At 39.4% G+C, this 17,520-nt stretch overlaps 1 protein-coding gene across 1 annotated transcript in view; it reads left to right on the top strand.

Annotated features, from left to right (window-relative positions):
• Positions 1-17,520, top strand: part of LOC142197863 (solute carrier family 12 member 9-like) — a 212,154-nt gene that overhangs the window by 178,134 nt on the left and 16,500 nt on the right. Inside the window, exon 10 of the mRNA XM_075268511.1 lies at positions 6,363-6,555. Coding sequence (XP_075124612.1) covers positions 6,363-6,555 — 193 coding nt within the window. The remainder of the gene's footprint in view (positions 1-6,362; positions 6,556-17,520) is intronic.

The following is a 17,520-nucleotide window of genomic DNA, read 5'->3' as shown; positions in this document are numbered from 1 at the left end:
AGGGCGTAGGAAGCGGCTGTTGACTAAAGGTCACCGATGTATGATGGTCAGAATCCGTATACAGAATCGCTGAACATCCTGGAAGATCTGGTGATAGAGTTCATTACAAAGATGACTCATAAAGCCATATCTATTGGGCGTTAAGGCTGGGTCTAGGTAGAGGACATAGTGTTCTTGATACGGTAGGATCTGCACAAGTTTTCCTGAGTGAAGGACCTGCTGTCCATGAACAAGGAGCTGAAGAGAGCTAGGAAGGCCTTCAACGAAGCCAACTACAGCTCCTAGTGAGACCGGCCAACCCAACTGTTCCTGTACTGGGTGCTGTGTGGTTCGTGATTGTTATGATAGCAATGGAATTTTTTTTTTTCCTTTTTATATGGAGAGTAGAAAAAATGGTAACTTGAAACGTTCTTAACTTCAGGTACACAGAAACAATTTTTGAATGATCCTCACCAATGTAGTGGTTCAGTCCCAGCTTGTTTTCCAGGCAGTGCAATGTACCCGGAGGCTCTTGCAGCTTAGTAGGTCAGTTGTATCCCAGTAGACAGTCAAACACAGTCCTGGGGTCCTGTTTGAAGCCTGATGTCTGGCTTATGCCTTGAACTATGGCGCACTTAGCTGTGAAAGGACTGGCAGCATTGGGCTGGCCCATGGGAGGACTGGAATATCCTCCAATGGTGCCAGGCAGGACCATCGCTAATGGAAAAGGGCCTGGCGTCATGTAATGTATTTACATGCCACTGGCCACTTTCCAATAGAAGTCTTCCCAACGGAGATGAGTAAAAATAAACATTTATACTAATCTCTTCTGAGTATCTGGCTCTAGGGAATTCACTTGACCAAGTCTGGTTGCCATATTATGGTTGTGTTTTATACTGAGACATGCGGTGTAGAGAGATTTCAGAAAGGTGTATATGTGCTTCTCATTTCACTAGAAGACATATGGTGTTCTGTGGTAGTCTATAGCATTCCATACTTTAAGATATGGAACAATGATTGTAGGGAATACTATCTCCATACATGCTATATGTGCCCCAGAGCCTATACAGCAGCATATGGAGGCTGTGCAGCTCTGTATTACGGAGCCATCCAGCTTTTGTACAATGCCTTCCACATTTGGTTACACATAAGATTACAGTAGTCCCCACCATTACCAGACTCCAGCAGGTGTAAATAGATAAGGTAATGGTGCAGCTCTCTGTCACATCTTTACCTCTCTGCACCCTTACTGAAAGTCCATTTTGTTATTCCAGAGAGAAGCCTACCTAATGGTGTAGCTACAAAATTTAAATGTAACCTTTAGATAATTTTTGTTCAACATTGTATATTCATTGTATGATTGTGGTCGGCAATACGTGTCCTGTTGTGTATCTTCAGCAGGAAAAGATGGTAGTCAGCCAAATCCCATTGATGCCTAGATTATGGGCAGGTGAGAACCACAGGAGATGAGGCTTTTAACAACTTTAGCAATCCATAACCCATTGGTTAGACTATGGTAACAGAGTGTCTTACTGAAAAGTGCACATAATCCCGGCTCCAGTGATCTATTATCTCCTGCCAAGGCCCCACAGGCTAAGGGTGCATTCACACTACTGATACGCTGCCTGATTCTAAACATTAAAACACGTTCAGAATCAGCGCATATAAAGCAGATCCCATTCATTTCAATGGAAGCTGGCATACGAGCGCTCCCCATTGAAATGAATGGGCTGCTTTTTTCACTACGAGCGCTCGAATGAAGTGAATGGGAAGTGCTCGCGTGGTACGGCTCGCCGTGTGAAGAGGCCTAGCGCTCAGCTCATTCTGAGCCGTACACGCAAGCACTTCCCATTCACTTCAATGGGAGTGCTCGTAGACAAAAAAGCAGCCCATTCATTTCAATGGGGAGCGCTCGTATGCCGGCTCCCATAGAAATGAATGGGATCTGCTTTATACGTGCTGATTCTGAACGTGTTTTAACTTTCAGAATCAGTCAGCGTATCAGTAGTGTGAATGCACCCTAAGGCCCGTCATTGCGGAACACAGCTAAAAACAATATGGAGAAAAAAAGCATCCCATTTTTCTCTACAGTTTTTCATTGCGTTTTTGCTGCTGTCTGTTCGTGCATGCGCTGTGTAGTCGCTGCCGGGAGTTCTGTGCCCCATACTACTAGGACCTTACCTTTCCTATGGCCACTGGAAAGGCATGTGTGGTGCTGGACTTCAGCAACATCACAGTGAGCAACCAAGCAGACAGTGGTGAGGTCACATGAGTATGATTTTTTTTAAAATGTTTTAGCTTTAATGGCCTTTTGTGTTAGCGTAAGTTTACACTGGGTTTTTTGGTCCGGGACCTGAGGCATCCAGTCACGCACTCCGCTCCAGATTAGGCACAAATTAATTGGGCCTAGTCCGGAGGCAGTGTCTTCAGGTGGATGTTGCGAGGCGAATCTGCCTGAAAGAATGAGCATGTCACTTCTTTTTTCTGGCAGCCGGAATAAATGGGTCCCGCAAAAAAAGAACTGACCGGTCAGGATTTTGAGGCAGATACGGCCTCAAAATCCTCACCAAAATACCCCGTGTGAACTTACCCTTAGTTGTCAAATTCCTGGACGATACATTTTCTCTGTAAGTCAAAATATCAAACAAGCCCTTGACAACATTGAATATTATATATACAGTACAGTACATACTCTTTTATGCGTTGTCTGAGCATGTATTTGTGTATGATTATCTCCTGACATAAATAGACAGCGGGGGTTTACCAGTTATGATTATGCCGTCCATTCATTACGGACAGTACTAGATTATGTAGGATCACACCTTTGTGACTATTGGAATGGCAACCATATTTGCTGTAATCATATATATTCAGGAAGAGTATCCAAGGAACTGCAGAATTTCAAATTGTCTTTTCTTTGGTTATTCAAGTATTTACTAAAACAATAATGATGTCAGCAGTGGCGACAGGTCCTCTATAATAACATTGCACTTATTATTCCGTGGTCCTGACTTCATCCCCAGTTACCTTTATATTCACTTCAGTCCGATAAGAAAAGTTTCACAATAATAATTTAACATCATACATGGATACTTCAGCAAGACGTTTTGACAAATGTGTTAGAGAAGTTTCAGAGCATAAAAGTTTGTCTGAGCAAGCAAGCAGAGGAAAAGATGTGCAATGGGGTCAAATTATATCAGAATTAAAAAGAAGACAGAAAAAAAAACTGATTTACAGATGAGTCTTAATTATATAATCATGGGATTATTGCTGGCACGGCTGGTGCTAAAATATGCAAATCAAGGTTTTATTATCAGGCGCCATGTGAAGTGCAGCATTATTACTTATTGCAAGAGAAGCGCATGCTGTGGTCGACTCCTCACTTAGACCAATGATGTTCTCGTGAACAAAAAAAGCAGTATGGAAAGTTAAAGCCTCCCTGTATTCATAGGGAATATTTTTTAAAACCCTCTATGTCTTGTTATGCACTGCCTCGTAAAAATCACCTTTATTTCGCTGGATACTTAAAGGAATCAGGTACAGGGGTTCTTGTTCTTGGAAATGCCTTGCATCGAGCAAAGTCGCTCTGGGGTTGTTTTTAAATATTGAAGACAATGCTTAGAGCCTCAGGTGTGTGTATAGCTCATATTTTATGTCCTCCAGCCAATGCACTTCATAGGGTTAACTTTATAAATCAAAAATAGAAGGAATAGAAGGGGGGCACTCACCACTCAGACGAATTTTCTTTAAAACAACGTCCTTTATTAGGTCAAAATATTAAAACCATCTTGGTGGAAGGGAGACAATGCACCTATAGGCGTATAGAGGCAACAGCCGTTTCGCGCTGTCAATAGCGCTTTCTCAAGCCTTGAATTCAACCCCGTTGCATTCAAGGCTTGAGAAAGCGCTATTGACAGCGCGAAACGGCTGTTGCCTCTATACGCCTATAGATGCATTGTCTCCCTTCCACCAGGATGGTTTTAATATTTTGACCTAATAAAGGACGTTGTTTTAAAGAAAATTCGTCTGAGTGGTGAGTGCCCCCCTTCTATTCCTTCTATTTTTGAAAATATCCTTTTGCTGCTTATGGGATGCTGAGCACCACCCTATGGTTGTACCAACATATGGTTGTACAGTTAACCAGCTAGGTGAAAAAGAAATATTTATATAATCACCTATAAACAAGAAAGTATGCACTTGTTGTTTTAAAGTTGTAGCAGTGCCATCTGATTTTTCTACATTACTGGTTTAACTTTATAAATGTCTGTTATGCTCAAATCAGCTTCAGAAATCATGGATGTAAAGATAGGCTTCCAAAATGGTGGAGGTTCTGAAGCATAAATAATATCAGGAGCATCTTAAAGGGAAGTGGGCGGAGCATGTCTGAAACCTTTAAATATGTTAAAGGTAAAGATAAAGTTCAGGAGGGAGTATTTTTAAGAGAAAAAAAAATAAATAAATACTAGAACATAGGGGCACAGTAAAATTAGGTGCGGGAGGCTGAATCATAAACCATGTCAGACAAGGATTGGTTTCAGTTCAGATTCCCCTTTCCATCTTTCCTTTTTTTCCCCTCTCCATACTGGGTTGGATTTTTGTATGTTCTCCCTGCATGGAGAGACTATTTGTTCCTCTATGGTATAGATCACTACACTTGTGATTTTGAAAATTTTCTAAATAGAGTTTTTAAGGAAAAAAAAAAAAAAAAAAAAATTTATATATATAATATATATATAAAAAAAATTTATATATATATATATATATATATAGTTATAATACAAAACTAACATTTTCACAGCTCTGGGGTTTTGCCAAATGCTCCTGAGATATCTGTTAAAGGCCTTCAAGTGTTTGCCCAGCAGTGGGGAAAAAAACTTTCTAAATGGTTCAGAGTGGGTTAAAAAAGAAAAGTGATTTCAGATGGGACCAGGCATCAGTGAGCAGGAGGGCAAGATCTCATATATACGACACTGACAAACAGCTGTCAGATCAGCACATTGGGGGAATTTATCAACCCATCTACACCAGTTTTCTGGCATAGGTGGATGTTATTGTGGTCCATCTTTGACTTACAGCCTTTTCTTGCGCCAAAGATGCACCACATTCCGCTCGCCATTGTTATAACTCATGCCAAAAAACTGTTGAGTTGTAAAAGAAGTCTACTCCAGTTTCTGATGGGCGCACACCTAATTTGGTCTTAGTGGGGCTATTCACATTTCCATTTTCTTACTAATTCGTTTTGATGCACTATCAAAAAATAGGACCTATTTTTATCTGTTCTGTTGAATCCATCAATAGACTTCATTCTGTGAGGGATCCATGAAAACGCCTGCCCCACCAATGCCTATGGCAATGAAAAAAAACAGACATTGCATCCATTTTCCTTATCTGTTTTGACAATGTGCTTGTAGTCGAAGTGTCTGAATGGAGGCAGCGGAGGAGGATTGGTGAAGTCAGTATTGCTTTTATCCTGTTTTTATTCAGCTGTGAACTATTAAGTAAAGATTTTCCCATTGGACATCCCCCGCCCACTTGGTGAAGTATCACCCCCTTAGCCATTCCTCAACAAAAACGGAACAGATTAGCAGCATGTTAAAGCCATTTGTTATTTTTAAGATTTCTTAAAGACTGTCAATCAGCTTGCTTTTCTGCATGCAACAAACAGTAGGAAAAAGATTATCCCCTATTAACTTTGATCATTTCTAGATTTTGTGTTCCTTTACACCACTAAAACACAAAGCTGCCAATTACTAGTAAAATGCATGGAAACTTCTTTAGAAAACTAATATTGTAAATAAAAACTGACACAAATTTGTCTCTTATTTCTAAAGTTTCTTTTTTATACGAGAGTAAAGCACATAGCCTAATTTACTTAGCACAGGAAATACTGTATAGAGTAGCATGGGGGGTGATTTAGCATTTTTTTCAGCATCAAATGTATATAACTAATGCATTGACCTTCCACCTGTAATAAAGGAAGATATGTACTATGTGAGTTTCCAACAGCCACCTATCAGCTGTTTGATCAGGCTGCCACACATCAGCATAGCACAGACCCAAATACTGCAGTACTGCCAAAGCTGTGCCAATCTGGTGCCTTCTGGAACAGCTGATCAGTGGAGTGCCGAGACTCGGACCACCACCGATTTTATAGCCCGTGTCAGTGTTAATGTCCTGGAAAACCCCTATGAAAACATCATATCTAAAAACATACTGAATCTGAAAAAAAATTAAAAATAAAAAATTGCATGACACAAAATAAGAAAAAATGTAATTTTTACAAGTGTTCTAGTAGTACTATTTGGATGTTGTATGTATTATCTTTATGAACAGATTATAGCAGCCATTAAATATACATGTACTTTTTCTATCTATGTCCGCAGGCCAACATTTCGCTACTTCACTTGGCACACCTGCATCCTGGGGATTCTGGGTTGTGTGACCATGATGTTTCTTATAAATGCCATCTATGCATCCGCCAGCATTGTGTTCATGCTGATCCTGCTCCTGTGTCTCCATTACCTATCTCCTAGTCATAGTTGGGGATTTATATCTCAAGCGCTTATCTTTCATCAGGTGAGATAAATATATTACTATATATATTATATTGATCAGATTATAGTGGTGCAAAGGTAATTTTTTTTTGTTCATTCTCACTGAAAACTGTATTAAAAGGAGTCTGGACCAGTACCCCAGTACATTCTAGTGCGCAGCGCTATCAATTGTTTGTAGAATGAATGCTTGATTTTGACAAAAAAAAAAAAGGTTTTCTATTCCTATGCATATGAGCCAAGAAGGCATCAAGGGAGTGTTCTGGGTTGGCCGAGCATTGCAGTAAGACCTTCTTCTTGCTCAGTACTCCCTCCCAGCAACACTGATGTAATCGGAGTTTTCTGCTGCCACCTCCGATGCCAGAGGAAGCTCTTCCTGCAATTCTCAGCCGTCCCAGAACGCACCCCTTTATACACTCATTTGCATAGGCATAAAGAGCAGGCTTTCATCAAAACTAAGCGACCGTGCTTCAAACAAATTATAGAACTGTATTCACGTCTCTGAGCACTATAAGGTACTATGGCTGGTTTAATGACGTTGTTGGTGCTGACAAACTCCCTTTAGGCTGAGGCCCCACATTGTGGAAACACAGCTTTTTTTTTTTTTTTTTTTTTGCTGCTGTTTTTTGAGGCAAAGCCAAGAATGACTACAAAAGGTATGGGAAATATTTAGGAAGTCTTATATTTCTATCTTCTGCTCAATTCACTCTTGGCTTTGTCTCAAACACAACAAAATCTGCAACAAAAAAAGCTGCGTTTCCGCAACATGGGGCCTCAGCCTTAAAATGTAATATGATGATGTCCAAAAATTAGATGACAAGTTATATAGTTCTACTGACTGTGCTTCATTTTGTGCACCCTGGGGAGAGATGTCTCACTAACCACATGTGTCTTTGTGGCCAGATATACCTTAGCTCTTTTTCACATCACAGCAGGTATTATTATTATTATTATTATTGTTTACAAAAAATAAAGCAACAGCTTGATAGGTGAATGAAAGTGGTGTATAGTAATACTACAAGGCTAAAATAGTGTTTTGGGAACTTTCACTGCATATTATATTGTTTAATATTGGATATAGCTAAAGGTAAACAATTTCCATTAAGTAGATAGCTCTCACTAGAAAGTGTCATTGATGGCACTGAATAAGTAGAAAATATAGACCATATGTGATCAAATAGCGAAAAATGGTTTTATCCAAGTTATTATTTTATTAAAACAAAAGGTAGACTATGTGCACACGAAGGTGTACAGGTTTGTGAGAAAACTGCATGCTCGGTACATGGATGATATGAGTCTGTCACCTCCATGAACCAATAGATTTCATTGATGAGTAACAGATATAGGACCTGTCCTGAGTTTTGCCTTAGGCTCACGGTCTGCTATATGGACCTGTGACAATACACGGGCGTGTGTAGGGGGTCATAAGAAAGTGGTCAGTGTTCTAGCAGTTAAAAATACATTGCAATATAATTTTCCATATATTTACATTGTAATAAATGTCTCAAAAAACAAAATAATTCCTGCCAGAGGCTAACGTTGAGTGACCACGTTGCGGAAACGCAGCTTTTTTGTTGTTGCAGATTTTACTTCATTTTTGGGGGCCAAAGCCAGGTGTGGCTACAAAAGGAATGAAAAATATATAGCAACTTCTTATACTTCTACCTTCTTCTTAATCCACCCCTGGTTTTGGCTCATGACGTCTCAGCCTTAAGTGCATTTTTTTTTGTCAGTTACAGCAAATGATCTACAAACCTATTCTCATTGTCTTCTACCCTAAAGCAGAGGGCTGGTAATTAAATATCCTTATATCTGGCCTTCTGGTTTAATTATTTCCACTGTAATATATTTAGATATTTTATTTTATGTAGAATACATTATATATCCCTTTTTTGAGAAAGATTACATTTCTTTAAATAAATTCCACAATTTATACAGCGAGGAGAATCGGAGAAGGAGCAAGGTTCTGATAACAATCACATTTCTACAGAAAGGAATTGCTGCATAATAAATATAGAGAAATACAAATACTGTAAAGCTGTAAATGCTGTGAATCTTCAGTGTAAGCCAAGATCACTAAAACACAGAAAAAGAGAATCTTACAGTGATGAAGAAGGGACAAGGTTTACTATAGTGTCCCCTTACACAGCTGCAGTTTACTAGTAAAGGCAAAGTAACTTCATCCAGGATGAATAATGTAATAAAAGTAAATGGTTTTTGTGCAAACATTTTAATGGAATTTTATTGTTTTAAATGTAACAACAGGTTTTATCAGCCTCTAAAAGAAAAGCAGGATATAAGACTGAACTAGCAATAAACAATATATATCGCAAAACAAGGTCAGGAAACGTCACCTCTCTATACGGCACTAGGGCCTCAAGGTGTCCTAGATCAGTGGCTGCTGTCATGCATAGATGAAGGACAGAAGTTGTCTCCCCACCTACCACTAGATGGACAGACTATATTACCAACATTAGAGAAATTAGGGAACCCCCATTTCCTAGCAGAGGGTGATCATCTGCACCCCAACACTAGAACTGAGCAAAGTGCCCCAGTGAGGAGAATTTTGTAGTTTGTAAACCTCACTATACCTGGTGGTGATCTATGCTACATTATGAAAGGCCTTCATTTATTAACCCCCTCCTGCACCATGCCATAATGGCACGTCATGGTAAGTAGTGGGTTTGTACAGTATGACATACTACTCAGCTCCTAGCATACAGCTGACACTGCGCTGTATCCCCCACAATTCCAATAACTCTGATTGCGGTGTTTAACCCTTTAAATGCAGCAGTCAGTAGTGACTGAAACATCTACCAGTAAATGGTTTCCATCTCTTGTATTAGCCCAACCCTGATCAAGGCCAATGGACCTTCCTTTTAACCCTGTGTTAGGACCAATCATAATATACTATGTTACCAAACCCTCCTTATCTTTATCCAAGGTGGAATCTTTTTTTTCTTCCTTTTATTTTTTAATGCTCTTTTTCTTCTATTGTAAATACTACAATATAAAATAAATGCAGTATGAGAGGATAACTTTGTGAATGTATGTATGAGGACTGTGATATTAGTATAACAAAAGGATATAAGGATGATGAGAGAGGTATTTTAAAAAGAAGATGACATGCTGAAAAAATGAATACTTTATTGAAGGCAGAAATAAGAAAAATTAGAAATTAAAAAAAATAAATAAATCAATGTGGACTAATGCAATAAGCCATGGAGATGGCAGAGGGCACCCCTGTGTTATAGATGGGACAGAGTATATCCAACGTTGTAGCTCTATATACACCTATACAAGACACTCTATAGAACTTAGGCACTCAGCATTGGCTAAGTAATAGAATTTGCTATGAAATCTACCCGCCAGTTTATGCGCTATCTGCAGAATCCCATTGGGAATAATATCTTGTCTTTCTGTACTGATGATAGTGGGGTCTCATTGTACAGGCACAAAGCCCACCACCTGTTCAATCTCGGCAGTGAAATCACCCACATTATACTCTAATGTAATATTATTACTGGGCTCACTTATCTTTTCATAGCTGGCTTTCTGTTTAATACAAAGCTTTTGACACTTAGCAGGGAGAATGCTGTCCATTTACTGCAGATTTTATCCTTTTATATGCGCTTCTTAACTCTTCCTCCTCTGTACAAGATTTAAAGGGAAGATGTAAAAGCTTCTTATTGCTGAATAATATTCATGTTTAGTTATTCGAATTTAAATGGCCTTTTTTTTTTTAACAAAAGACTAATAAAATAGCAGTCATGATAATCTGGAGTAAAAATGTAGTGGTGTATTACTGCTAATTCTCAAGCTACTGTACTTGTAAAATACTGCTTACAACTCTTTAGTACCGATCGGTATTAAAACTGGCATGATTTTCAAGAAGGCTGAACTTAATGAGGTTTTCCCATGAAGATAACCTTATTTACATTTGTAGACAAATGTTTTCCCAATTTTCCAAAATATTTAAAAAATTTAAAAGGAGATTTTCCTTTATCAGTGGTAACTGTCTTTTGTTTTGAACTGTTGCTGGGTCTTGACAATAACCCAGCCATGGTTTCCCTGTCTGATAACCTGGCCATAATAATGAAATTGTGGTTGGGTTTCTGACTAGTCCCATACCATGGGCAACAGATCAAGACAAGATGGTAAGAGAAAACCTCTAAGCTTAGTTGCAGACAACCGTGTGTATTTTGCGGTCCACAAACTAGCAATCTGTGTTCCTTTTTTGTATCATCAGTGTGTCTTAACCACTTCCGGACCGCCCATAGACTATATACGTCCGGGAAGTGGTTGTCTAGTTCTGACAGGACGTACCTGTACGTCCACCAGAACACAGCAGCTGCACGGAGACCGTGTAGCTGCTTTCACTAGGAGCCGGCTGTAACTTCAGCCGGAGCTCCTAGAGAGATAGCAGGGAAGATTTATTACCTCCCCTGCTATCTCGATCGCTGTGTATACAGCACTCAATGAGCGCTGTATACACAGCTATGGACGCAGCCATAAATCAGCTGCCCTCTGACCCGGCAGACACGTGATCCGTCGGGCTCAGTGTCCTGCCAGAGCTCCTGGGTCCTACAGGACCCCAGATCAGCTCTGTATACCATGTAGCAGTGTGCAAGAGGTTGGATTTCTCCTGTATCTGAGGTTAAATGTACCAGCCCCAGTTATAGGAGAAATCAGCCTCCAGTACAAAAAAAAAAGTCATCAGATGTCCCCAAAGGTCTCTTATGACTTTATGGGGACACAATCTGGAAAAAAAATAAAATAAAAATATAATAAAAAAGTTTTTTAAAAAATGTAAATAAAATAATAATAAAAAATAAATAAATAATACGCTAATAAAACGCCGTTATTAAAGGTTATAGCCCCACCCCCGACGACACCATACAAAATAAAAATTACCGTAACGGAGAGGAAAAACTATTTTATAAAGTTTTTCAGTGACACTTTGTGTTATTAAATTTAAAAAAAAAATAAATTGAAAACCAGACACAATTTCCCTCCTATATTGTTTATATTTTCCCAGATATAAAAAAAATTAAAACACATTCGAAAATAAAGATAACATAAAAATAAAGCCCTATGTGTCCCCGAAAAAAGACGCAAAAATTAGTTGACTGAGACATACGGGAAAAATGTTACAGACCTCAAAACCGCACATACAAAATAAACCTAAAATGTGTCTGGTCCTGGACCACAAATTGGCCCGGTACTGAAGTGGTTAAGCATCAGTGCCGTATGTCCACAAAAATGGACAGTGTGACATCAGTATGTGGATAAGCAAAAATAAAAAATACAGTGAGAACACTAATCCTTAAAGGAACATGTGCAGAGGAAACCAGGCAGCTATGTCTACTGGCAAAAATAGTGGAGCCCCATGTTTACACAATTTTCTAAAGTTAGCCATACTCCTGGTCTTCATCCACATCCCCTCATTTTCCTTGGTTGATCTTCATGGTCATACATTACATACATATTTCAAGCATACTAACCCTATAACTATTGATGTTTACCTGCACTTAATTCATGGAAATGAGCATACATATTGTTTCCCACAGATCTTACATGTTAAAGCGACAGATTACTCCATTAAATTGACCTAATCTTCGTGAATTCACTGACACAGTCAATGCACATTCTATAGCAGAAACTCTTGGAATTCTAGTGCAAAGCCTCCTGCAAATACATGTTGGATTTTCCATGGTCAGATCTGTGATGTCTATAATTTTAAATTGAACTTGTGAGGTGCATTGTAGACATTAAACCATCAGCAGGCTGTTATGGCCAACTGTTGTATGTCCCAAATAGAATTAGCAAATGATGACTGCTCTTGGTACATGTACAGTTCTCCAATGATGCAGGGGAGCACACCTCTGGTTTACGTCCAGTACATGGTATACCAGATTCTGCTTAGTATCATTGGAGAACTGCTCATGTGTCTGGAGCACCTGAGATGAGTCTAATAAGTACATATGACTCATATCTCAATATTAGAGACGTCCTCAAGAAAACTGTAACTGAAAAGGGAAATTTGGGATACTAAACCACTGGTTACAAAAGGACCTTCTGTTGGTCAATTGTTCCAAATTTGGCTGACACACTCCCTTTAAGGCACAGCTATGAACAGCCATGGCATGTAAGCTATAAACAGTGTATGAGGTACCGATGTAATACAATATTGTGAAATGTTAATAAAACCTTGAAAGGCTGCAATGCACAGCAAAACCACTGATGGCAGCACATAGATACATATTGGGTAGGAATCTAGAAATCTTGGTACCCCGCACATCGCAGAGTACTGTATGTTCATCCAAGAATAAGAGTAAGGAAGAACACATCTGTAGTCTGAAGTTTCCCTCCTGTCTCACCAGTACCTCAAGGTCTTGGATTATTCTGCAGTTTTATACAGTTGTTTGTTTGTTTTTTTTTGTTGCTGTGCATGAGCTTGCCAAGAAGTAAGTACATGTGGAGATAATCTTTTACAGCCACGACAGAATCATCAAAACTCTAGAAAACCAAGTTTTATACCATTGTATACCAAGAACAGAGCACATTCTCAAGGTGTGTAATGCAGAGTATATGAACATTTATTTTGGCCACTGTTAGGGAGCGTTCACACTACCGTCTGTGTCCGACAGCTAGTGTCCACTGCTAATGTCAAAAAATGTCAAAATCTAGCTGTGTCCATGACATTTTGCATTGATTTAAATGGGCATCGGGTGCGTTCTTTTACAGTCCGTGCCTGTCCTTAACTGTCCATTCCGAAAGATGTCCGACTTTTCAAGCGGACAGCAAAACACGACATGTAGGTTTTTGTTGTCCGCTTGAAAAGTCGGACATCTTTGGGAATGGACACTTAAGGACACCCACGGACAGTAAAAGAATGCACCCGATGTCCATTTAAATGAATACAAAATGTCACGGACACAGCTAGTGTCCGATGCTAATGTCCGCACAAGATTTTGCGCGGACACTAGCTGTCGGACACCGACGGTAGTGTGAACGCTCCCTAAGCAGTGTTGGTGTCTTTGGTGGGCGGGGCATGTCAAAAGTTCACCACGGGGCCCCACCGTTCCTAGTTACGCCACTGGTGTGTGCTGTTGATTCTTGGTAACAATGATTTCTCAACATATGCAAAACTGGAGCCAGTTTTGTACCTTTAGGAACACATGGTAGCTGAGATGGTAGTGCTGCTTTAGATGTCGTAGGCCTAGGGTCAACATGGTGGCTCAGTGGTTAGCACTGCAGCCTTGCAGTGCTTGAGTCCTGGGTTCGAATCCCCCAGGAACAACTTCTGTAAGGAGTTTGTATGTTCTCCCCGTGTTTGCGTGGATTTCCTCCCTTTCTACGAAGACATACTGATAGGGAAAAAATGTACATTGTGATCCCTATATGGGGCTCACAATCTAAATTAAATAAAAATGTCGTAGGCCCGCCTGAAGGCACGTATATATAGATGGCTGTATTTTTGTGTCATCGCCATGGCTCTTCATGATATGAATATTACATTTATGTGGAAGGGCCACTTCAGGCATTTATTTAAAAAAATAAAAACCATCCTCCAAAGATAGCCATGATTTTTTTCCAATAAATTATTTAAATATGCTCACAAATCTGCAATACATATATGCCTCATAGCCATGAAATCATGATAACTACATGCTTTTCAATGAGGCACATCAAATGAGGTTTACTGTGAGACAAATCCAATCTGACATGCTCTATTTTATGGTGTTCCAGTAATACGCAATAAGTTTTGACTTGATACATGTTCTAATACTTAACATTGAACAAAGCTCTAAACTCAAGAATTGACAGAAATGATCATTGCTGGGTTTTAGTACGATGAAATTCTCTTATTCAGACATTAGATTTAAAGAGTTGCCCAGCCTGCAAAAAATAAATGGACAACAACGTAACGTTCTAAAATAATATATTCTAAAATAATAAGAACAAGTTGAAGGGGCTGTATCATTGGGAAAACTCATTTTTAACTAAGCATATATTTACATAGCCTTTAGAAAGACTATGCCACACGTACCTTTAATTTGTTAATCCTCTCGGCTGTTTTTGAATTAGCCCACTTTTATCAATAAAAGCGGGCTAATTCAAAAACAGCTGGGAGAATTAAGAAATTAAATGTATGTCTAGAGTAGCCTTTCTAAAGGCTATGCAAATATATGCTTAGTTAAAAATGAATTTTCCCAATGAGGTTTACTGTGAGACATATAAGAAGACATATTCAATTTACCAAACCCCTATCTCTGTTGGTTTAATGCTGCTTGGCCCTGGTCCTCTGCCAGTCTCTGTATGGGTCTGAGTCTGGATATCATCAGTGGATCTGGGTGTGCAGAAACTGGAGGTTGAGGAAGCATCACAAGTAGCATGGTAGGGGAATGATAAAATATGTCTTTATTTTATAACAAACTAAACTTTTGCCATATCATTTTCTTCAGCTGGATAACAATTTTAGCAACCTAAAACCCAGCACTATGTAATGTGCAGAGGTGTAATTTAAAGATGGGCACCAATACAAAATCTGTACAGGACCCCCCTCAAAAGGTGCCATTTGGGACATCAGAGCTGTTTGGACTCCTCTCAGGCTTCATCACGTATTGTCTTTTTAAACAATTTGTTTTTCCCCATTCCACACTACCTTCCAAAAAGTGAAGTAGTATCGCTATAAGGACTGGTCTGGTTGGTTGGGCCTTTTTGCAGATGAGTCTAAGACAGTAAAAGAAAACAAAAGGTGGCACTACTGCAGTCATTAAGCGAGGTCAGACATCCAAAGAGAGGAGATGTAGTCACGTGGACAATATACTGCCAATGCCCGTATGGGTCGTGCTCTACTTTCTTTCTCTACTTCTGAAATCTGAAACTATTCCATAAACATATCGGGATAAGGAAATAAATAGAGATGAGCGAGTACTGTTCAGATCAGCCGATCCGAACAGCACGCACCATAGAAATGAATGGATGCACCTGGTACTTCCGCTTTGACGGTGGCCGGCCGCTTAACCCCCTGCGTGCCGGCTACGTCCATTCATTTCTATGCGAGCGTGCTGTTCCGATCGACTGATCCGAACAGTACTCGCTCATCTCTAGAAATAAATAGGGGGAACATCACCCATGACGTTCTTAAAAAGATCATTTATTCCATCTTCAATTAAAAACAAGATACATGGAGAGAGATGCATAAAACAAAGCAGGCAATGACTGTTTCTCACTTAACTCCTGCTTTTTTAAGCCTTGTATATATTTTTGCACATCATCAAACACATTTTTTTCCATGTAGGAACTCCTTCAGATTCCTTCACCTTTTTCAAAGACCACGTTATTGAATTTGGATTTAAGGATGATGAATCCGCTACACGACCTGTCCTTTTTAGTAAATACTTGCATTCCCCAAAAACTAAAAATTCTAGAAGGCTTTTTATTAGAAGTTTGTTTTATGCTGTTCCTCTGTTATTCCTCCTAGAAGTTTATGAATAAATTGACAACTGAGTGTTACTATTCCCTTTGTCAAACTTGTAGGCAAAATCAGGCCTCAACTGGTAACAACAAGTTATTCATTTATTCTTAATGCATCCTGAGCCACAATTTATAAAGGAACCCCAAATGTATAATGGACAAGTGCACTATATCATTAAAAGAAGGGACCACACTTTTATTTAGGACCAAACAATGTCACTACATACATAGAGAGGAGGCCCGCTGATAAGAACCATATGGCTGGATAACATATGAAGATGATGCTGGAGCAGGTCATCTGCTATATGGGCTACATTAGCTAGTTTGCTGTAGATAGGCTGATATTGTAACTACACGTAGCTAAGAGCACTACTCTGCCCAAAACATTGAGTCATATGGTAACTGTAGAGCCCTGTTGTTGCAGCTGTCAGTCTCTTCTCTGTACCCTCTGGACTGCTGTCACAGGTTGTGGGTGCTGTTTCAGATCCTGCCCATAAGGTGTGTTAACTGGCCATATAAGTGGTTGTAAACTCCACTTTCTGCTCCCAGCCAATCCTCTGCATCTTTGGGCTTTTCAAAGTACCTTTATCCATAAGAAGGTGCTTGAGTAATAAGGTTTCTAGCATACTAATTCCTAGAAAGGTATGTTCTGCTTCTGTCATTCTAGATTGCCTATTTTCTGTCCAATGCCTATTTACCCAACTCTAAATCGTTCCTCCAGCCCTGATTCCTACCTGATAACTGTATAGATCCCGAGCCACAAGCACTGACCTATTGCTGAATACCATGATATATGAGCTATGCTAGCACTGACTCTGATGTTAATGTGTAACCTCTTCAATGCCATATATCAATGTCTCTTGACCTGAATAGGTCAGCATCTACCGAACTGAGAGTCCTCCTGTAGGTATCAACCTGGTGTGATACCTGCATTGAAATCCAGATCCCCCATACAGGGGTTAAAGCATGAAAATCAAGGGATCACTTAAATATTACCCTTGGAAATAGCAGGCATAACAGCTAGTATTCACCTAACAGCTAAGGGAGAACTGATCGCAGAGGGGAAAACTGCTAAAATAATTACCACAGATCGTGTTATTTCCTATTTACATAAACTGTATTATTGATTTATGCAAAGTTTCTTGAAAGACTATATATGCTTTAAAGAGTCTGTTAGCAAGAAAATTTGTACTAAACTAAAGACAGTACCTTGTAGGATGGCTTCTGCACTTTCCAGAGATGTTTATTTTAATCTGCATTGCAGATCCATTTTCATGAAAGTCATTGTTTTATTCTTATGGATATGAGCTGATAACCACCCCTAACTGCAGACAAAGGCAGACAAAGTGGAAGGTGTCACTGAAGAAATTGGGATAGGAGCTGGACAGCAGTTATGGGTGATTAGAGAAGAAAGCTAAGTCATAGAAGGAGTAGAAATGCCCCTAAAGCCCTTTTCAGTTCATTTACATAAAACTAAAGCACTGCGTTTCATGAAAATAAAGCTGCA

This window comes from Leptodactylus fuscus, chromosome 3, assembly GCF_031893055.1.
Source record: "Leptodactylus fuscus isolate aLepFus1 chromosome 3, aLepFus1.hap2, whole genome shotgun sequence".
NCBI lineage: Eukaryota > Metazoa > Chordata > Amphibia > Anura > Leptodactylidae > Leptodactylus > Leptodactylus fuscus.
This window is presented reverse-complemented; position numbering and strand designations above follow the sequence as displayed.